At 35.8% G+C, this 24,188-nt stretch overlaps 1 protein-coding gene and 1 long non-coding RNA gene across 4 annotated transcripts; one reads left to right on the forward strand and one right to left on the reverse strand.

Moving 5' to 3' along the window:
* Window positions 1-1,191: 1,191 nt before the first annotated feature.
* Window positions 1,192-5,485, forward strand: LOC140829836 (uncharacterized). Of its 2 annotated transcripts, none has more exons than XR_012117557.1 (5): window positions 1,192-1,729; window positions 1,992-2,082; window positions 4,463-4,581; window positions 4,901-4,977; window positions 5,077-5,485. It is a non-coding gene; the product is annotated as an uncharacterized lncRNA (long non-coding RNA). The 2 variants fall into 2 exon arrangements; XR_012117558.1 differs by having other exon boundaries at window positions 4,926-4,977.
* Window positions 5,486-7,631: 2,146 nt separating this feature from the next.
* Window positions 7,632-23,578, reverse strand: LOC140831053 (serine/threonine-protein phosphatase BSL3-like). Of its 2 annotated transcripts, XM_073194766.1 has the most exons (21): window positions 22,723-23,578; window positions 22,236-22,296; window positions 22,080-22,158; window positions 21,912-21,988; window positions 21,688-21,782; window positions 21,511-21,610; window positions 20,437-20,506; window positions 19,651-19,752; window positions 19,461-19,542; window positions 19,179-19,358; window positions 18,140-18,410; window positions 17,814-18,048; window positions 17,548-17,718; window positions 16,963-17,201; window positions 10,665-10,749; window positions 10,474-10,572; window positions 10,190-10,389; window positions 10,025-10,100; window positions 8,608-8,743; window positions 8,383-8,522; window positions 7,632-8,263 (listed from the first exon to the last, which is right to left on the reverse strand). In XM_073194766.1, exons 1-21 carry the CDS (start codon window positions 23,120-23,122, stop codon window positions 8,180-8,182), a joined length of 2,982 nt encoding a protein of 993 aa, XP_073050867.1. In that variant the 5' UTR covers window positions 23,123-23,578; the 3' UTR covers window positions 7,632-8,179. The 2 variants fall into 2 exon arrangements, with proteins under 2 accessions (XP_073050867.1, XP_073050866.1); XM_073194765.1 differs by having other exon boundaries at window positions 10,190-10,572.
* Between the last annotated feature and the right edge of the window lie 610 nt (window positions 23,579-24,188).

Below are 24,188 nucleotides of genomic sequence, written 5' to 3' on the forward strand. Positions count from 1 at the left end.
TATCCGAACCATTTTTCTTCGGTTCGGTTTTCTACCGAAATAGTTCGGTTATTTCCGTTTTGATACAATTATTTAAATTAATAAGATAAATATATTGTAAAATATAATATGTTATCTTTTTACATGATTTTTTAGTAACAAATTTAAATATAAAGTTTAAATGAATTACATAAACAACAATCAACTAAATATTATCCAAAATAATTCATCATTCACTGATATCATCTCAAAAATATATAATAAAAATAAAATTATTAATTTATTGAAATTTCGGTTTTTTCGCGCGGTTCGTTTTTGACATATATAATCTGAAACTGAATCAAATAAATTTCGGTTTTAACATTTATATCCGAATTTTAAAATTCGGTTTTTAGTTCGATTCAGTGTTTGGATTTTCGGTTTTTTTCGATTTTATCCGAAATTTGAACACCCTTATTTTCAACGTAATCGATTTGGTTCAGATTATTTTTATCCAAAACTTGAATCAAATCAATTTTTTTCGGTATGCTTGTTTTTAAACTATAATTCATTAAAATCGATCCAAACAAACTATGCGATTTGATTTGGTTTAACAGTTTTGTTTGGTTCGGTTCCTTTCCTGAATTCTCCTAATTTTATCATTCATAATTTTTTAATTAAATTCATAAAAAATCATCTTAAAACTAAAAAGTACAGAAATGATAGCAAAAGGGCTAATAAAAGCAAATCAAGTTTTAAATTTTTTTTAAAAAAAAATTATATAAATAGCATTCTGTTTTGTTGGAAAAAACTTTTATTAAAATAAATATTTCAATATTATCACGTGTTATAATAACTACACGTGCTATATATCTTTTACTATTTATTAAAGTTAAGCCCATTATAAAAATCGTTTGGTGTCTTTGATCTGTTTTTTGATTATCCAAAAATACCCCTCCATCTCCTTTGACTTCCTCCCCCACGTTCCTATCTCCTTCCATCATATCCAAAGCATACAGTTTCTTTGAAAACTGAAAATCAGATTCTCTCAAATCAAATCCGGTTAGTTCGATTATGGGTGTGTGGGCAGTGCCCACACCCCATATGAGTGGTTGAGATTCTAAGAGAAAAAAAAAATTAAAAAAAAATAAAATTGGGCCAGAAAAAATTCTGGCCCTTGGATGTACCCCTACAGACACTGCCTGCAGGGGTAGGATGAAATAATCCATCAAATCCGTATCTCACACTTTCTCCCCCACGTTCCTATCTCCTTCCATCATATCCAAAGCATACATCGGTTTCTTTGAAAACTGAAAATCATATTCTCTCAAATCAAATCCGTATCTCAGATTTCACCCGCAAATCTATCGTGGTTGTTGCTTCCTCCTCCACGCTTTGTTTATTTTTCTCCCCCTACTTAAAGCGGCATTGAACAGGATGACTTCGACGGTCTTCCTCGATACTTCGAGCAATTGATTGACACGCTCGACTCCAGCCATCCTCTCCTTAGTGTCCATCCAGCACGCCAACTCGCGTTCCTCCTCCATAGCGGCGGTGGTTTGGCTTACGGTGATTTCAATTTTTTCCCTCTTTAAATTCATTTTGGTTTGATTACTGCTGTATCACCTCGGACACCGTTTAGGTCTTCATCAATACTTCGAGCAATTGGTTTAGACGCTCGACGCCATCAATCCTCTCCGTAGTCGCCTTCGACCGCCCCAACTCCAGCGCATCCTTCATAGTGGCGGTGGTTTGGCTGCAACACCCTACGGTGAGTTCCATTTTTTCCATCTTGAAATTTATTTTATTCTCATCACTGTGTAATGGCATATTATTAATCGTGTTTTATTTGCTTCACTGTATGTGTTTTGATGTGATAATACTCATACATTCATGCTAATAGTCATATATTCAATGACATCAAAATTGTTTATTTTTTTTTACATTTTATTCTTGTGCAAAGTAGCCAGTAAGTTTTTAGGATACGAGGCACTTCAATGAAATTGTGAGGAAACCCATTCTGTACATATCAGGAGCCAATCGCCATCCTCAGGCAAATTCGGTTCGTCCCTCGATTTTCCCCTACATCGTCACGTCCACACATCGCTATCGACGCATTATCAGGTAATTCTTTCAATCCTAATTCCCTTTTCTCTTCTTTTATTTTGTTTGTTGGACCAATGGTTGATAGAGTGGATCATTTGCCTGCTATTCATGTTTGTATGTTATGGCTGGACTGTTTGTATGTTATGGCCCCGCATTTTCTTGCTGCAAATTGAAACCTTTTTGGCTTTTACTACCTTGAAGTAGATTTTTAAAAAATTCCAAATATAAGTGAAATCTGTAACATAATGGTTCTGTAGGGATAAATGGAGAAGTTGCAAAAAGGGACAAATACTATCTTTTTTTTTGTTTTTTTCGGGGTTGGGCTTTTCTGTGAAGATGTGATGTTAAATAACGTGAAAAGATGTGGAGCTATGAATCTTGTTCTAAATGCAATGAAATCCCTCTAAATCCGAGTTGATCTAGCCATCACCCATATAATGTGTGAGAGTAAGGCAACCAAGAAAAAGACATGAAGCAGTACACACTAATTTACTAGAAGATATGTAAAAACACACATTTAAGTATTCTCAAGGATTGCCCGATCAAAGAGGAATTTTAAGAGAACTTTGGTTCCATAAGGTAAATACGATAATGAACACATACAAGCTCATGAATGTCGACCTCAAGAATGTCGATTCGAATGGCTCTGTCCTCTTGAGTTTTTACCGCCAAAGGATGGAAATAGAAAATTTTCTGCCTGTGTGTAATCTTGATTATTGGATCAGTGAAATCCCATTAAAGACTTAATTTCACAGATCTATGAAGCAACAACTTTATGATTAAGAAACCAAAGTAGGGACGTGTGAGCGTGGGTTTTTTAGTGTATGTTGATGTATTTGTTCTTATTTGGTATTGCCATGTGAGCGTGGGTTTTTTAGTGTATTTGTATTGGCTGGTGTACCGGATTATGCTCTATATATGTATTTGTAGCTGGATATCTGAGGTATACAACGTATACTTATATTTCCCTGGGTATGCCCAATGTAGATGGCTTATTTGTTATTGTGATAGACTGTCGCACTTATAGTCATTGTCGCCCATGGTTTTATGGTTTTGAAGGTTAATTATCTTGTGATGATCCTCAGTGTATTTGTACATAACATTATTATCTTTTGAATGGAAATTATTTTCATTGACTTCAGATTGAAACCATGCGTTAAATCACTCATCTTTTACTATTTATTAAAGTTAAAGTCCATATAAAAACTGTATGGTGTCTTGGTCTGTTTTATTAACTTCCTATATTACCCTTCCCTCACACCACGTTCTTAGGATTCCCACCTCTTCTCCACTCCCAAACCCAATTGCCGCACAAAATCAAAACATCATACCCTCTTCTTTCACTCCCGAACCAAGAACCGCACAAAATAAAAAAATGATTTCCAGTTTTTTCTTTTATCAATTCCTGATAAAATATCTTCCCCAAACCATCTCCCTACAAAAAATCTAATCGGAGTTTTCAGAACCGTCACAGTCAATTATATGAAATTCAATGGCGGATCCACGAAGAGGAAATTGTGTTTGATGTGAAGATTTACACGGGTTTGATTCGCGATTATAGTGTATTTTTTATATATATATTTTTTCCCTTTCAAAATTTTCCCTTCTTCCCCTTAATCGACTCTACATCTGTTTGTGTGCTTTTTGATTCGGTAACTGTGACGGTTAAAACTTATTCAAAAATGACTATAGATTTCAAAAATATAAACAAATTTTTATTAAAAAGTGTGAAAAATTAATTATTAATTTTATTTTGTGTATGTTAAATGATTGCAATCATAGGAAACGAATGGGGTATTATATTGACAAAATTACGTGAACAAATACTTAAATGGAAGGTCCGTACACCGAATAATTCTCGTGAATGCAATCATAGGAAAAGAATATATTTGTTTGAATTTATTAGATTTTGTTGTGGTTTTAGTTTAATTTAGTGTCGAAGTCAAGTATATAATTTGGAAACGAATATATTTGTTTGAATTTATTAGATTCATTTGTGATAAGTGCTGTCAATTTACTCTCATCTAATTATCTGCATTTCACGACGCTCACAACTTGGAACTGTCTTAGGAGACGTCACCTTTGATATGCGTTCAGAAGTGAACCAGACCTCGAGACCATTTTTTAATATTTGGACTCGAATTTTGTACCATTTATAATGATTCTGCATTGGATATGTCTTTTACATCTTTTTAAAAACAAAACTTTAAACTTTAATCTTCTGCTTCTCTAACTGTTTCTCTACTACTATTTCTCTACAACTTGCAATAAATTTATCATATTTTGTTTCAGATTTTTGAAATTTCTTTAAATAGTTTTGGCAATGGTTTCTTCATTCAGTATGTTAGCTTATGCTTTAGGTTGATTTTGATGTAATGAGAATATATTTGTCTTGCAGATATCTAAATATTGAAACATGAAAGCCATGAGTTCGGGAGAACATAGATCAGACAACAATGTCAATAACATGTTTTCTATCCAAAATGACGTTGCAAATCAACAACAAAGTCTCCACATGTATGCTATTTTTTTCATTCAAAATCTCAAGAAAACATTTTAATACTATTTAGCTTAATAAGAATTAATATATCTCTATCCCTGTTTTCTAACCATGTTTTTATCTCTATCCATGTTTATTTATTTCTCATCTTATATCTTATCACGTCTCTCAAATAACCATTTTTGGCATGGATATTACAATTTCTATACTTATTTAATCATTTTTAAAAAGTACTTGGTTAGTGTCTAATGGATAAACATATTATTTATTATTTCATTTTTGTTGGTTTAAGTTCAATTTTTTGTTGGTTTTGACTTTGTGTTTTTTTCTCAAAAGCTGAAGGATACTGGTTTATTTGTAGAAATGACATACTCAATTCAATGGATTAGATCTACTCGCCCCATCTTCACCTGGTTTGTTTTTAACAATGAATAAATTTATGATCTATGATTTATTATGTTGCTTTATATTAATAATCATATCAAATTCGTTTGTTTGTTTTTATATTGCAGGTGATAATGTATTTATTACGAACTTCACGGTCTTATGATATAATCTCTCGCATATTGTCAATGTATTCCCTAAATCATTAACTTAAGTCTTCTTAAATATTGTTTTATATAATCTTTACAGACAAATTTACATTTTGGTTGGTAGATTAAACTAAAATGTTTCAAGATCTAGCAAAGTTTCGATCTCAAAATCTGAACTTTTATCTGACACATTTGCATCTTTACTGATTTGACATATTTGAATTTTTCCTGCATATGTATTTAAACCTGACGATTCATACATAGAAAACGCGGATGATGGAGGCATGAATCCAACTAATAGTCTCCATAAATAGCCAACGCCGCAGGTTTTTAAAAGTCTTAGTATTACCTTAATAAAGTTGACCTTAATATGGATTTACAAACTTATTATTTCCATTGTTATCTACTTAAATTATTGATTTCTATTTCAACTTAAAGCAAAACATAATACGTGTCTTCCGGAAATTATTTAATTCTACCCCTATTGAAATAATTTGTATTGTTCATCTTTGTGAATTAATATACTTACAATATTTTGGTTTTTTTGGCAAACAAAAGGAGTTTGTCAATTTCTACTTTATTTTCCATTTATTTAGCAAAATCTTTGCAGTAGTTTACATTTTGTTATGTCATGTCAAATTTTTATATCACGCTTTAATAGATTGCTCTATTTCTTTTGTATATTTATGTTGTACTTTGTATGATTCGATAAAAATTAATTTTTATTAATACGCTAGAACATAAAATGTTTAACTTATGCATACAATGCCTAAAGATAAATACAGTTTTAATTGTTTTTGTTCAATTACTAAGCTGAATTTAAGAGACAAATTTGAGGTTTTTATATTCAATAGATTTTAGATCGATGATATTATGATAATTTTTGGAAAATCATTCGATTATTTGTTTACTTTTTTATGTTATCATTATTTCACATGAGATGATATTGCGACTTCAAAAGAATATTATTTTTTATGATTAAAACATATATCAAGTACAAAATATTTTGGTGTCATGTTGTTGTAATATCATGAATGTTTAATATATTAGCTTAATATATTCATGACACACGCAACGCGTGTGCCTCAGTGGCTAGTTCATATAAAATATCAGCATGTTTGGAAAATGTTTTAGTGATATTAAATAGAGTAAAAAGTATTAAGAAAAAGAATATTCATTTTATAGATTTATATGAATAAAATGGAAAGATATTTACTAGCGTTTCAATTTGGTGCAATATATCAAATTTTTTTAAACAAAAACAATAAAAGGAATTATGGTCACCTTATAAATAAAAAGGATAGAATGAATAATGATTAACATAAATTGAAGGCTCTCAATCTTTAAATCTCATACTATTATTGCTTCAATTTGTTCGATATTTTTCCATCGGCATACCTGCACAGATCTCTTTTAAAGGATACTCAAACTCAATCATGGTCATAAACACAATTTCTAAAAATACAATTTGAAGGCATTTTTACAAAATCAGCGTAAATACCACCATATTTGTCCAAATTTAACATGAAAAATGCCAATCTCATTTAAAATATAACACAGTCGTGTTTATAAATTCAAATTTTAAGAATACAGTAAGAAGACATGATATGAATATGACCGAACATTGTGTGCTAATGTTTGGATGAAGAGATTCAAGGAAGCACTGCATGGAATCATGAGCAATCGAGAAGAGCTTATAAGCAAAGCGCCAAATCTCTAAGATTTCGTGATGCATGGAAGTGAGTTTGAGGACCGTAGGATCGTTGTTCAAGTGTTAAATAATGAGGAGGACAGAACACTCGATGGAAGGAGGACCAAATCTTACCGCCTGAGCGCGCACTACTCAAGACTGCGGAGTCCAGAACACTCGGTGCTAGGGCGGCCAAATCCTGCCGCCCTAGCGCCGCCATGCGGGAAACTTCCTTGTTTCCTAGTTTAGAGTCCAAGTTATTTAGGGAACTAGATTTTGATATCTTTTGGTTTGTAAATAATATATAAACGAAATTTGATCGTTTTAAACAATTAATCTTGAGTTTTAATACAACTGATTAAAATTTTCTCTCAAATTCAAAACTTGACTTTGTATAAATTTTGTGTGTTTCTCAAATCAAACTTATCAAAGTTTAACACTTTCTGGTGTTTGTCAGTTGTTCTTCACTTCATTTGTCAAAGACGAATTCTTTAAAAATTCGTTTGAGATCGATTGTTATCTTCGTGAATATTTATTGATAAGTTTTTCGTAGATTAGAGGTAAATATCACTACAATTACTTGTTTCAAAAAGATCAGGACAACACAACGTTCTTTGTTTTATCGAATCGAATGCGTAACTCCGTTTTTTTAGAGCGTTTGCTTTTCGTGATTGAAAAATCGCATCAAAACATTTTTACAAAAATACCACCAAATTGTCACCAAAACTAATATTAGCTTGTCAAGTTATGCAAGCAATTGTCACTTCCTTTAAGAGGAAACTGCTCGAGAGATTTTAGCTATCAGATATTTGCAAATATTATTATAGAAAATTAAATTAGTGTGCAAATGAAGCTCAAAAGAAACAGGCTTAAAATCAACAAATTACTACTGTATTTGGGTGTACGAATGAATGACCAAGAAAATTTCAACATGATACATCCCATCAATCACGTAAAAGAGCCTTACATCCTCTTACAAATTAGCAAAGACAACAAAAACCCAAATGAAAAACCAAAAATACATACAATATATTATATATATATATATATATATATATATATATATATATAACACTTAAAAACAGTAATATGGAAAGAAAAACCAACATGCCTGTTCGAGTAGGAACCAAAGCATTGTGTAACTTCCACCTGATACCTGTGTTCCTTTAAGTCCCATGTACAGATGTCATTTCAATTCTTTATTTATGTCTTTTTGGGATCAACAAATTAACGGTACACCTTTCTGGTCAAACATGCCTTTTCATTGTGTCCATGTCACTCCATTTTGAGACCGAGAAATTCAACGAATTCACTCTGTGGAATGGACCAGGAACAACTCACTAGCCCGAGGCAAGGAAAGCTACAGGAGGAAGATAGTGAAGAATAGCATATCTAAATCCAAGCAAGAGAACCTCGGTCGTTAGCAACTTGGGGACGGCCTCTAGTTGGTGTAGGTGGCCTATTGGCATTGAGCTCCTACAAATATATAACAAAAACAAGCAGAGGGAGGGAGAATAACTGAGCTTGATCACAAGATGAAAGATGAAAATAAGAATCACATTAAAAAATGAAAAGTAGGAAATAATTTTAGGTACCTGCATCCAAATGTCTTCTGTATGGCGTTCAGGAGAGATTTCTGGAGATGAAATTGCAGGTGGCAATGGATGAATCAGTTTAGGTACAACTACTAAATCTCTACCAACAACCAAGATGGCACCGGCATTGTTTGCAGTACCTGCAGAAATGAAAAATAAGAAGATTGAACAGCTAATCTTCAAATAAATTGTGAAATAAATGGAGGACATCCTGGCCAACCATACCACAATAGTTTGTGGCAGAAAACAGTGTAATTAAATGGCCCTGAGCAAATCTTTCAAATCCATCCATCACACATTCATGTGCCCGGATAATCAATTGAAGATCATTGTTGTTACAAAATTCCTTAACGCGATCAGGCTGCAATGACGAAGAAACATTGATTAACTCCAGAAAAGTCTCACCAAAATATTATCAGAAAAATAAAATGGACCTTACCTTTGCAATACATAACCAGTATTTAAAACTTGTCATAAATAATTGTCACACTCTAATCACAATAACCGTTTTTATCAGAAACTATTGTTCAGAAATGCTAGAAACAAGCACACTTCAGAAATTATGAGTTATACAAAAGCTTATGTTCTTGATTCATGCAATACCGTGATAATTATGTGTTCAATAAGCTCTCATATCCCAATGGCAGGCACACAGTGAGACAAATGATGTTTATGACTTTATTTAGAGAGAGCTCTTAAGTGCAGTCTACGTAAACCTTCTCTCATAAGGCCAGGGAAAACATTTTGGACTTAGTTTCCATGAATCCTAGAGAGTATGAGGATTTAAGCACCTAAAACCGTGTCAGATGGTTGAACAGAACTTACAGGCGTGAGATGCAAAAAGGGAAGCACTTGAGAACAACCCGGTTTTAGAAAAGAATCTTAATATAAACGTGAAGACTAGATTCTTTTTTCAACTGTCATTTCATAAAACTCACAAGTAAATATAGTCCACAGCACTTAAGGACGTTCTTCATGATGAAAAATACAACCCGTCTTGCCTCCATCGACGCAGGAAATGTCACTTGATCGAGTGGCTCAGAGACAAACTCAATTTAGCTTTTAATGAAAAAAACCAAAAAATAAAAAGAAATAGAACCTCCCAGTTTTCTTGTGGTGAAGGAGCCTCTATATTCCGAGATTGACTGAGCTTATTTCAAAAATCCTACATTTCAGTTTTGGAGCTTATAAGATGTTATCAACCAAGCACCACACTGAATACAACTTTAAATTCCAGAGACCAACCACTCCTTCGATGAAAAATAGAAGGCACAGTTAGAATTCAATATCCAACCGGAATTGAACTCTCACAACGCTATTAACTTTTTTGTCCGCAATTTTATTTGAATTGCTTCCTATCCTTGATTTGCTAACTGCGGTTTTTTTTAATTGGAAGTGCATCTGCAAAAATATAACTGTGATCTAACAAATCATCGAACCCAGGGTCTAAGACAATACAGGGCTAAAACAGTGCCATAGCTTGACCACATAAGGCCAGCCCGAAAAGAAAAAGAAAAGCAATTACATACAAATGCATTTAATGAAGAAAATGATTTAAAAGCCTCTGAGTCAATAAGCACATTAGACATATTCAATTTTAATAAAAAGGTGGTTTGCAAGAAACTTTGCCAGAAATACCCACCCCAAAGGTGACCAATCCAGGACCTCTAGCATTTGGCCGTAATCCTTCTACACTATCATTTTCGGTGGGATCGGACCTACAAGGAAATATTCATATTGAGAATATCAGTCACGGATGCTAGAAGAACAAGAACTAAAAACATGAAGATAACAAGTATGCACTAACCACAACAAGTCCATAAGAACAATTGATCCCGCTTCCATTGCAATGGGACGCTGAATATTGTCAATCTGTTCTAAATGATTTATAGATCTACCAATACCACCATGCATACAAATAATTTTCTTTTCAATCAATGCGGCCAGAGGGAGCCAGTTGAACAATCTGTTTATTCGATGCCACGTCCATATTCCATCTCTTTCACCCTGTACAGAAAACCATCCTGAGGTCCATGACGTTATGCCATAAAACAAAAACCACCAACCAAATACAGTTTTTTTATGCATTACCATACGCTCAATGCACTCGATTCGAAAGCCAAAAAGGGCATTGATATCCGCAGCTTCATGATTACCACGAATCAAATGTATTTGATGGGGATGTTCGACCTACAAATCATATATATCACATACTCACTAGTCGACAACTAACATGTGGGGGTGGGGGAAATATGGCACTAGCAAACAGAAGGGAAAAGTACCTTCATAGATAGGAGAAGAGTAATTGTCTCCAAGCTGTGTTGTCCGCGATCAACATAATCTCCCAAGAAGAGATAATCAATATATCTGACAGACATTAATGCAAATCAGTTTCTAGTACAAAAACCTAACTTATGACATTCGAATAAGTACTTTATGTCAATTGGTAAAAGGAGCCCTTTTCTCGCTACGAAGTTTTAGGAGTAGTTGGGGTTGGTTAGAGCAATACAATATCATAACCAACGTGACCAGGGTAACAATTTTCCTAAAAATACTTGAACAATACAGTCATGAAGTAGTTGAGCAAAAAAGGAAAAACAAAGCAGCGAATTTGGAAACATCAATTGAAACAAATAATGAGTTAAAGGGAATTAAGAATGAGCGAGGGCAACAAGAAAATTTCAATATAAGACAATTAGCATAGTTCTTTCAGAAAATAAAAGGTTTATAACATAAAGAATGTTGGTCCATCTAATTAAAAGACTAGAAGATAAATAAAATATCAATTTCATATCCTGAAATCCTCTCTCCGCAAAGCCAAATAAAAGGGACGAGTTAAAATGGAACGTTCCGAAAATTTGGAGGTCCACGTACACCACAATGCGTGCAAGTTATCGAATTTCTTATGTATTTTAATTAAATTGTTTTAATTGTCTGAATTGATTATGGTAGGCGTGTTTACATGTTTAAAATTTAGTTTTCTACCAGAATGCATAAAACTGTGATTTTAAAGGTTATTCGAAACGCGATCGAGGAACGGAAACCGAGGACCATAAGAGAAAAAATATTTTTATTAAATAATTATTTTTAATTGTATAATATTTGGTATATTTTAAGGAGTATTTCAAAATTAAGATATTTTGAGATGTTTTCATTCGTCGAGTCGTATTTTAAACCAGTTTTCGATTTTCGATTTTCGATGAAAATGATGATCTTTTGAGAACTCGGCTAATATTTTCACAAACGTTCATTAACAAAATATTTTAAATTATTATCTAATGGGCCAATTATACCAGGTTAATGAGTCTAAGCTTGCACCATGTATTTTTATATCAAAATTAAGCTAATAAACCCTACCCATAAACCCCAAACTCACGCCCCCACCCTAGGAAAAGCACAAGGACTCTTCCACCAGCACAAAGTCACACAGAATTTCAGCAAGGATTCTTCCCCTGCCTCTCCGCCAACGTCCCTCGCATCGCCAATCAGTTTTTCGTGCGTGAAATACACAAAGGCACGCCTTAATCTCTTTTTTCTCATCTATCACACAATATTATATGTTTGATACATGATTGCATGAAAAACATGATACACTTTATATATTTTTGTTTTCGTGGATATACATGCACAAAACTAGTGTTTACATCTTTTAAAACTCTTGTCTATGATGCATGAAGGGGCTGCCATGGTAGGGCTATGGGAAGGGACGTTTTTCAACATGTTTAAGGACCCTTATGTGCATGTGTAAAGGCTGGACAAAGAGGGTGACAAAGATGGACGAAAATTGGGGCTAAGGAAGGTTAGGGTTTTCGAATTGGTTTCCTAGAAGGACATGGCTCTTAGCTGCTGTTAGGGCACGTCCAGGGTCCTAAGGGGGCTGGGTCAGGGTCCTAGATGGCTTGGAGGAAGGCTGGTGCAAGGCCTAGGGATGTAGGGGAAGATAGACGCGCGTAAGGCTTAGGAAGGGTTCATAGGGCCGTCCTCGGGCAAAGGCTGTAGAGGCTGTTTCAGTAGCTTGTCTAGGGTTTGGTAATGGTCCTAGGAGGGTCAACTAAGGTCTGGACATAGTGGTTAAGGGCTGGAGCCGAGGCAAGCTAGAGTTCGAACCAACTAGAGCTAGGGTTCTTTTGTGCAGAAAATTTCAAAGGTTCCTAGACTGTTCTATGGGTTTTAGTTGGCTTGATTTGGGATGAAAAAGGGTTAGTTAGATGTTAATACATCATGGTTCAAGTTTGGCAAGGTTTGGTTAAGTTTCGAGTCCATTCGGGTTAAAACCGGGAGGTACGTCTAAGTTTTAAAAACGAATTGGGAAATTAGTCGAGGGGCTTAAGTTTACGTCTAAGAAATATATATGGGTGTATTTTAAGGTGTCATGTTAAGTTTGGAATGATTTGGGTCGTTGTTTAAAGGTCTAAGGATAAATTGGGAAAGTTAGGGTTTCAGGGGCAAAACAGTCATTTTACACCTGAAAAATATTAGATGTTCTGGCTGTGCCCTGAATGATGTAATAAATGTTAAAATGTTTATTTCAAATGTTTATGGAATTTTATGATAAAACGTTAATGCTAAAAGACATGTTGCATGCTTGATTTAAAAAAATGATTTATATATATATGAATTTTTATAAGTGATGGAAATATGAAAAGTTGAAGGAGGTGAATTGATTGTGACTAATACGATGATACGACCATATTTTTTTTTATCAGAAACTCATAATTTATTAAGGTAATAATAATTGATATTACAAAGTTAGTGGATGAGCAATCCACAGTCCATCCACTGATTAGCTAACTAGAAGAAGTTCATAAGTAGATAAAACACCAATCTCTAACTAGGTCGGATAAAAGTAAATGCTGAAACACTGGCACACTAGTCGTCCATTTTGCCACTGTGAATCTTATCTTGTCCCATAATTCCTCCGACGAGTCTTCTTTGTAACTGAGAATTCTGTTATTGCGCTCTATCCATATCGACCAAAAGGTGCAATGTACAATGATGTACTAAAAATTTCTTCTTCCCCTTTCATTGAGAAATCCGTTCTCCACAACAAACATATCTCTTGAAGATGCTGGAAAAATCCACTCGAATCCCAGGTGTTGCATAACCTTGATCCAAATTCGTCTTGTGAAAGAACAATGTAACAGCAGCTGGTCTTGATTTTCCTCACTTAGCTTGCACAAGCTGCACCACTGTGGGCGTAGAACGGTACTCGGCTGTCTTTTCTGTAAACTGTCACAAGTTTGCAATCTGCCCAAAGCAACTATCCAAGAAAAAACCTTTACCTTTTATGGGATAGATACTTTCCAGATGTTTGTGAAATAAGGGAAAGATAGATTATCTGAACTTGGGAAAAAAGAATAGTAAAGAGAACTGACAGAGAAAACACCTGATTGCTCCCCTAGCCAAACCCTGACATCTACAGAACCCACACTCAAAGAAGCTGACTCTAAAATACCTAGAAGGGAAATGTATTCACCCAACTCAACATCATTCAACCCTCTCCTGAACCTCACATCCCACTGGAAGGACGTAATTCCCTTACTATTTGAAATCGAGTAAAATTGATCAATTGGTTTATTTGAAGATGATGAGAGAAAAAAAAAAGTGAGGAAAACGATCTTTGAAAGACAACCCTCCCACCCACATATCCTCCCAAAACCGCAGTAAATTCGCTCCCTTTAGCACCGTGCCAATCAAGTGTTGACAAGAAGAATGGGACCGAGAAATAAACTTCCAAGGGCTTCTGAAAGTCGAATTCCTTGCCTCCCTTAAATCCCAACCATTGTCTTCAAAACCATAAATGCTTCCTACAACTCTTTTCCACATAGAATCTTTTTCTACCGCACATCTCCACCACCGCTTCCCTAGCAGAAATTTATTCCTCATTCGAACACTCCTCAATCCTTTGGTTTGCACACTTGACTCCAAATAACCACATGGCAATGAGTCTCCTCGTCCGCACAGTCCCACAGAAAATTCCTCATTAAAGTTTCCATTTGCTTTGCTACGCGTTGTGGGACCATGAAAAGTGACATGTAGTAAGTAGGTAGTGCACTGCGCTCAACACCGACTTAATCAATGTTAGTCGACCGCCTCTAGATAAGAATGCATTTTTCCAACTTGCCAATTTAGTTGTGACATCTTAGAACCACGGGGGCCCATAATTCAGATTTCATGGGGTCTCCTCCCAAAGGTGCATCTAGGTATTTAATCGGCCGCTGTTCTTTCTTACAACCCACCACTTCCGCTAGACCGTCTACCTCTTCCTCAGATCGATTCAGTCCCAATAATGAACTTTTTTCGAGGTTTATTTTAAGTCCTGATTTTGAGCAAAAAAGTTTTATTAGTTCGACAACAGTCAACAAATGACTCTCATTTTGGACGAGGAATAGAGTGTCGTCCGCAAATTGTATGTGAGAAATTTCTACCTTGTCTTTCCCGACCTCAAGTCCTCTCACCACATTTGACAATTTAGCCCGTATCCATCAATCTTCCCAAACCATCGATCACTAAGTTAAACAGAAAAAGGGATAATGGGTCTCCTTGTCTGTGACCCCTTCCCCCCTTGAACTTCCCCATTGGTCTACCGTTGATAAAAATTGAGTACGAGACAATAGAAACGCAACCCCTGATGCACTTCCTCCACTTAATCCCAAAGCCCTTCTTTAGAAGCACAAAGTCTAGAAATCGCCAGTCCACGTTGTCGTATGCCTTTTGCAAATCGACTTTCAGTATCCATCCTTTTTTCTTTTTCCTTTTGTACTCCTCCACAACTTCGTTTGCTATGAGACAACAGTCTGTAATCTGTCTACCTCGAATGAAAGCGCACAGATTTTCAGCCACTGTTTTGCTCATAACTTTCTTCAACCGATTAGTCAAGACCTTTGCCAAAATTTTGTACAAACTTGTGATTAGACTGATAGGTCTGAAATCTTTAATCTTTGTTGCATCTTTTTCCTTTGCGATCAAGCAAATGTACGTTTTGTTTTTCCATTGACGATACCGTCATCGTAGAATTCAGCAAACACTTTGAGTAGATCTTTAATCGTATCCCAACTCTTTTGGTAAAATGCTAAAGTAAATCCATCCGGCCCCGGAGCTTTCGCACCATCACATTCAAGCACCGCTCCTCTGATATCCTCCTCCGAGAAAGGCCGTTACAACTGCTCGGCCTCCATCAAAGTAATTGGCCTCCATTCCACCCCGTCTAGACCCGATCCATCCCCTTCTGATTTTTTGTATAACTGATTATAGTACCCAATGATTTCATTCTCAATCTTTAAGTCATCTGAAAGCAGTGACCATCCTCCAACTCTATCTTGTCTATCGTCGCTCTGTTTCTCCAACTCTTCAAAAGAGAATGGAAGAATTTGGAGTTTTGATCCCCATCTTTCAACCATTTTACTTTTGCCTTCTGACTCTCCATCTGTAATTTTCGAATGATCATTATCTCCAACTCACATCTCATCTCTCTTCGCGTCTCATTTAGTTGCATTGACCACATTCCTTCCGCCTCTCGCTTGTCTAGCCAGCTCATCTTACTCCTTAATTCCGAAATTTTGTAATCTACATTTCCGAAAACCTCTTTATTCCAATGTAGAACCCTGTTTTTTGTTTCTTTGAGTTTCATCATAAACTTATAACCTTCCCATCCTTGAGTGTTCCCACTGCCCCACCATTCTTCGAGAGACTCTTTAAAATTATTGTGCGTCAACCAGACATTTTCAAATCTGAAAGGAGATGGTCCCCATTTCAACCTTGTGATGTCAAATATTATCGGGTGATGATCAGAGGTTATTCTCGGCAGCGCTGTTTGTCTGTAATATGGGAAAAGGTCCTTCCACGGTGTAATCGATGTAGGTGAGCATGAGCTTGATATTGATGGAGGTCTTGATGGTTGAACTAGCTGGACTGAAGGTGCCCACAACCCGAGGACCGTCGCTAGTTTTCCGCAAATAAAACTATATTTATGATTTATGATTACTCAAAGATTTAATTTTTTATGACTTATGATGCTTTTGAGAGGTTTTTGAGAGGATGTTAGAGTTAAGCTTATTTTTGAAATAATGTTAGTTTAGGTTGGTTGACGTTTACGATTTTATGTTTTGAATTACTTTCTTTAGGATTTTTAAATATTAGGTTGGTTGGTTTATTTTTAAATGGTGCAAAATATTTATATTTTAAATGTTTAGTGTTTCGACCGAATGAATTAGAAAGAAAAAAAATCTAGTATATTTTTAAAAAAACAAGTAGTGGACGTTTCATAAAACTTCTTGGTCAAACAATAGCTGACATCAATTTAAATGGTTCAGACACTTCCACTGAATAATAAGCCAATTAATGTAATACCTACCACAAAAGTGTCTCTGCAGTGAACCAATAAAATGAATTCAATGCTTGGATAACATCAAGGTTTAGACAGTGCTTATTGATCCGATGGAAATGAACATAAAGTTCAAAAAGTCATTTAGCCAGTATGTCAAAAGTGTCACAAAAGAAGTAAAAAAATTGCATTAAACAAAATAATAACTGATCAAGAATTTTAGTATGCAGAGAAATGTTACAAGTTCTACAACTTACGCTATATCACCAGCAGTCGAAGGGGAGCCATATTCATCAAAAAGCCGCATAAGATCCCCAAATTGCCCATGTAAATCACCAAATATCTTAATAGGAGCCTTCAGCTGTAGGACAGTAGGTTCACCAGCAAATATTTTCTCAGCGCTATCACATAGATCTGCAATCTCATTGCAGTCCAAGAAAAATTGTCTGCGGACAGGAGGCTTCCAACCACGAGGTTTCAGCAGATGAGCAATGACCTGGGAGACGTGCAAACAGAGTACATAAGGCTGCTATTTAGAAAATGTGTAGGATAGACAAAAAAAATCGAAAATAAAATTGAGATGGTCAGTAGAAAAACTTTGGGTGATGATGTACATATTATACTGAAACAAAATCAGAATAACAAGGGACATGAAAAGTTACTCTTTGATCAGATTCCTAAGCATGAAATATTTATAAAAAGCACCCATATTGATCAGCAACGTGTGTCATATGAGGGCATAAGGAAAAAAGAAAGCATGAGCAAGAAGCAGTGCGCTTCTAGAACTCATCAACAATGTTCATCCTGAAAACCTAAAACCTGAACAATGGGCAAAAGGAAACCTTCTTTGGCACACTGTTAATAGACATCTGGCGATCAAATAGTTTCCTTGCCGCAGTTGCATTATCAGGAGTCCCATAACTGACTCGCCTGCCTTCATTTTCAAACTGATCTATTGAAAGTTGTCTGACCATAACACCCAAAGCACCACCAGTCTCCGCAGCTATGACAACCTGCAAACATAGTAATGAAAATAATATGTTCAAACACTCAATCATTATTACTTCAGATGTCAAGGTTATGAAATATATATTATACAGATACTGACAGCACGATGATGTAGCCTGACTCCAGCTGGTGATGAATTATTTGACACCACGGAGTCAGGCTTGAACATGGTAGATATCTGTTTTCCACTAGGAGTTGCCTCTGCCCCACGATATCTATCTGACAGCTCAACTTCTCCATTATTTTGTCGAGCTTTTGCAGCTGCTAATGTCGCACTGATAGCCTCAGCTTCTGCTGCTGCTGCCTCAACCAAGTAGTCGGTGCCTTTACTCAGTCTTCGATTGAAGATATTTATTATCAGAAATCGAAGCAAGTAACACAAAAGGTGATTATATCACAAAATATAAACAACATTGAAAAATTTACCTGGATCCTTGAAGTGTTGCATTTTCAGTGGTCATATCTCTAAAAATGTCCACATTGACAGGGGTAACAGGACTCCCCAACGATACTTCACCATCAGCAGCAGTGTCGGGCAATGGCACCCTTGTCCCATCATCAGTAAATCCATATCTACCTTGTGCATTCTCCTGCTGCATATTGGACACAGCAGCTGCGGCAGCTGCATGAGAAGCTGCACTAGTTGTTTCAGCAGCAGCCAGATCTTCAGCAACAAGCAAGTCGCGAAGTAACACCCCTGTGGTGACAAACATTCAGTGTCAATAAAAAAAGTGGATATAATATCCAACTCCATGATATTTTGTGTTGTCAACTGATTTGTAGCATTTATCTCAAAATCTACATCAAAGCTTTAAAGAAACAGAAAAACAGGCTTTAAAGTTGTATGCAACAGACTGCCCATGAGAAACCATGTAGAACGGGTATCAATTTAGGAGCATAAAAACACATACGGAGACTGTTCATAGACTTGAGTAGGAATGATGTTCCATAAAATGGTATTGAATAATTGCAGATTATAATCTTAATCAACTTCTCAGCGTAACACTAGGAGGAAGCTTGTAAACTGGCATCTGCCCGACTTCTTATATTTCAGTACACACTCCATGTTCAACTCTATACACACACGCAAAGGTTTTGAATGTGCATCTCTTAATTGCTTATATAATTCAGCAAACAAAAAAAAAAGGGACAAAAAAACACCTCAAAAACATAGATCATTAACTTATGAAATTCATCATGCTTAAATTTTCTATAGTTAAGCTGTTCTTATAGCAATGTTCCCAATCATTTACGATAAAGTACACACAAAAAAACATCGCTCGCTGATGTCATCATTAGTTCCAAGTTATCAACCAGATCAAATCATATGTAACTTGAAAAAAGCTTCCAGATTGTTCAAAATTCAAAATATGGATGATACGAAATAGAAAACCGCATATTTAATAACTGGAATAACCGCAATAAAATTAACGTATTCCAATCATGAAGCAGTATAATATCTTACCACCACGTAGACCACCGTAGATGAAGATCAAGTCACCAACAGCAGCAGCAGCATGCCTACAACGCCTTGTCAATTCAACTTCTGCATCACCACCAGCAGCATCAGCACTGTATCTACCAGTTCTTGGACTTGTAACAATGGACTTTGTGTCACACCAGACTCCTGCTGCTGTATCCAAAACTATATAGAGAACGAAAAAAAGGTTATATTTTTAGTAGTACAAAAAGAAGTGCTCTTTTAACGCAACTCAAATTTATGATATGTACAAGGAGATTAATATACCAGCAACACTTGAGGAGTCCTCCACCATGCGTCCGCCTCCAAGTGCCCCCCCAGATACATGAAGTCGTGCATTAACAAAAACCTGTAAAGACAATAGATTTCACATGGAAAAAGGGACAGTAATTATTGATTTATTTAATTTCACAAAATAAGAATACGAGAGTTTATCAAATATTCATAAAGAACTTGCCGCTGCATGTTGGTATCTTGGAGATGGCGAAACACCGGGAGCAATTGCCCATTCCCATCTGCCATCTCTATGTTTTGCTAGACCATATGCACTAGCTAGTGGCTGCATAAGATCATTTTGATAAAAGCAGTTACAATACTCTCAAAGCAATCAAGAATGTTCATGACCCTAGAAGACCAAACTCTTCAAGTTAAAAACAACTGAAACCTAGATGCAATGATAAAACCAACAGTTATTGGTGCCATAATTAAACGCGGGATATAGGAAGAGTCAAATAGAAAAAATAACCAAAGCTTTGAATATACTCAACATTACTAACAATAACATTTAATACCACTTAATGAATCACCAAAATAAACATCTGTGGTTGATCAGCAATGTAGCATTATGTGTTGGGTTTTAAATAAATCACGCACTTGAGTAATCCATGATGACAGAGAAACTGTGGAAGTGGACAGCATCATAAGTTACACACTTGATGAAGATCAAGAACTAAAATACATCCCTCCCCCCCCCCCCCCCCCCCCCCACTGGTTCCCAAGGCAGTATGGAGAATTAGAAAAAGAATGGGAAAACCACTTTTAATTATCATTTGAGTAACCAAATGTCAAAGACACTAAACAGGTATGCATAGTGTTGGGATTCCATAAAAGAACACGAATCATTTATTTTCTTTACAAAAGAGTAATAAATCCCGTGACAAAGAGAATTCATAAAACACGGTCAAGTGGATCTCAGCAAGTCTTAAATCATGTGCAATGCATTCGCCATAGGATTCCCACTAACCACACTATTCGCATCCCTCCCACCAGACAGTAGAAGAAGACCATCAGAGCGAGCACTTGTTGTTGCATACCTGCAAGCAGACACACATGATAAATATCAAAATAGGGACACGGTCATGCAATTTCGGAAAACCATGAGATGTCATAAAATATACAAATTTTCTCCAGTGCAAATTTAATGAATCTGTTCGGTAAAGGCTAAATAATAAAACAAGACTACTTTTAAGAACCAAATTTCTAGTTCATAAAACTGATATGGAGAAATCCAATCATGGCAGCATAACAAAAAGAAAAATTCAAAATAAATCCAAGTCGATGCAAGAAAACATTAATTCAAGCCCATCAAACAGAATACAATCTTAGAGCACTCAGGTATTAACTCAACAGAAGCATTTACAGGGTGAATTCTTGCCTCCTAAGTTGCCACATCCAAGATTCTTCCTACTCAAACCCACATCATTATACTTGAATGACAATTTACATTTCAGTAACAAACAGAAACCCGGCCTTCTAATTTGGAAGCTCCAATTTACGTAATTCGTAAACATATAATACGTGAACCAAAATCTTGGGTGCCGTTTCATGTGGGGATATTTTGGGATTTTGATGTCACACATACACAGAGAGAGACAAGAAACACCTATAGAAAATTATCGGGCCAAAAGAGAGACAAGAAACACCTATTTTCATTCAATCAACTATCAAGCAAGATCAAACTTTTCCACGGTAAGGACCAAACAAATGCGAAAGCACACAACAAGAAAGCACCGAGGAAACTTTAAAACAGCCAAGTTTAGGGAAGCAATTTTTAGGAAAAGGTTTCATGTTTTCATATATTTAATAAAACGTAAAATCATCCCAACAGTACAAATGAACCACAATGTTTGTTCACAACCATTTATTTGCTGAGCCACTGCAAAGGAAAGTAATAAATATGAAGCCCTTATTGAGAAAAAGAAAAAAAACAAGGCAAAAAAAAGAGAAGGAAACCGAGAAGTTTCAAGGAAAGAACATAAATGGGAAACAAAATTCTTCATAAAAATGCTCAGATTAGCTATGAGTTTTAAGAAGTTACATGCATGGAGGAGGACTTTCACCCTCTGGTTCCAGTTTCCGCCATTCATATGGCTTTGCAGCAGTGTCTAGAGCCCATACATCAGCTAAAGCTCTTTTTCCTAAAAAACACTCACGAATTATGGCCAACAAAAATAACATAATGCACCACGAAAGAACAACTGATCATGCAACAAACCGTCATTTCCACCAATTGCCATGAGATAACGTTGCCCGACCAGAGCCATGACATGTCCGTAGCGTGGCCCTGGTCCAGGGCCCTGAACCACAACCCTAAATGAGAGGTATTCAGTTTTGTGACTATAAAAGACAACGATAACGAACGTACAACTTTTTTAGTTTGTGCAAGGGTAAAACATTTTGCGCATATGTACATGCATTTGTAGTTATCAAGAGAATAACCTGTGCCATCTAGGCCGTATAGTCAGGTCCAGAACGTGAAGATCTTCTGAAGACAAACCTGCTGGACCAATCCCACCCTATGATAAGAAAACAATAAAGACATAAATATTCAAATCGCAGAAATATAATTTGTCAAACTTATGAAGACAATGCCATGTGTCACCTCACCTGAATAACGACCATAGTACCCACAGCGGTGGCAACATGAGCTGCCCTAGGCGTAGGTGGTTCTCCTATTGGGGTAAGTCTGACAATAAATCAAAAAAGTTTATTACAAAACACCAAATAAAGATTCAAGTTGACATGCGATCCTAGTTATCTTACCTAGACCAATTATTTGTCAACACATCATAACAATGCACATCGGCCGTGGCCCCAGCCAACCCTGTGATCATATTGATACATGTGTGTGTCAATAATAGGTCAAAATTACTAAAACAGCCGTTTTCACAGTTAAAATTAAAGAACCGTGAGCACCATCCTACTTCAATAATAAGATTTGCATATTTGAATAGATCACTTAAAAGATCTTCATACCAATAATATGAACCGAATAATTTGCCCTTACTTTCTCTTTATTAAGAAACTTCAAGGATGAAACTCACATATATTTCAGCTTAATTATACTTCCATCCATTCTCTAAAGAAAGTTTATAAATGTTTAAAAAATTTCTAGATTACTACTACCCAGTACTTCACAAAAAATATACCCATAAAAAATCACAATTCAAGTAAAGAGAAGGCAAAGGATACTATAAATAATAATAAAAATCCTCAATTCATTTTGAATCTCCGAATACAACAAACATACGGATTCCTGCACTTCCGGCAGAGGTAGGAGTTCCCGGTGCTGCAGAATTCCCTTCCAGCGCTGTCGCCCCACCAAACAGGATCAATCTCGGTCCAATATATCCAGGACTCCCCGCCTCCCCAATAGCCGAAACAGCCGTCAGGGTGTGACCACACCGTGGTCCTGGGTCATCATCCTCCTTCTCGATATTGACGTTAACTACTCTGTATTTAGGCGCAAAACGGGGACCCGTCACCCCCTCCCCTCCATTACTACCAATATCATAATTGCTACTAATACCATGTTGCTGTTGCGGCCCTGAGGATTGAGATTCCGAAGGCGCGTCCCCATCATTAGCAGTGGAGGGCCGCTCCGACGGATATTGGTGCGGCTCGTTCCCCATGGAAGAATCCGCCTCCATTTCCACCCAAAACCCGCAAATTTCGAAACCCTAAAACAAGATCGGAGCTTGAATTCTCAGCTTACCCGCATTCTCAGCAATCATTTTCGAATATCCCTATCCCAGAAACTTACCTCCTCCCTCTCTCTCCCGCTATCCACATATATACAAAGCGGTGAAGAGATTAATACAAACAACGAACCCCAATCGTTTCTCTGTGTAAAAAATTGTGCAAGTGTATGTACGTATGTGTATGTATGGGTATGTATCTGTGTGCGCTTTCGGAGGAAAAGGTGGAGAAAAGGAAAGCAAAATTTCAGTTTTCTTCGGTTGTTTCTGTTGTATGTGTGTGTGAAAAATGTGTGCACGATTTTTACGACTCCGACCACCACCGTCCCACACGGCGGCGGTGTGACGAAATTTAAGGAATGATAAAATTGTAATTCCAATCTGTTAGAACAAGGTTGTACCGAATTGCATCTCATGTTGTACTTTTAAGGAGGATGTTCATATCTCAAGTTTAGGTAAAAGATCACGATGCCATTTAGTCGTTTTTTATGAATTCAAATATAATAAAGGGTAAATTTGAGGGTTTTTTTGATTAATTAAAAAATAAAAAATTATTTCAAAAAAACTTCAAAATAAAATAAATTTCAAAAATACTTTAAAAGGTTGTCGACAACAACGGATGCTGTCTACGTTCATCATCCGTGCTTAGGGATGTAATCGAGTCGAGACGAGCCGAACTCTTGAATGTTTGAACTTGGTTCGTTTATAATCGAGCCGAGCTCGAGCTTTATTTAACGAATATATACATGGCTCACGAGTTTATTCAAGCCTTTATCGAGCCTAAACAAGCTTAATAAATATGAATTATACATTTAAATTTACATTAAATTAATTAAAAAGTAAATTATATATGTAACGAAGATATATTATTCTTATTAAAATTTTTATTATAACAAATAAATTTAATAGATTTTTCTATATATTTCATAAATAATATGCAAAATCGATAAATCAAATATCAAAACTATTATTTTTCATCTAAAAGATTACTCATGAACTTACCAACGAACATGTTCAC

The sequence above is a fragment of the Primulina eburnea genome, chromosome 4 (genome assembly GCF_022965805.1).
Source record: "Primulina eburnea isolate SZY01 chromosome 4, ASM2296580v1, whole genome shotgun sequence".
NCBI classification, from domain to species: Eukaryota; Viridiplantae; Streptophyta; class Magnoliopsida; order Lamiales; family Gesneriaceae; genus Primulina; species Primulina eburnea.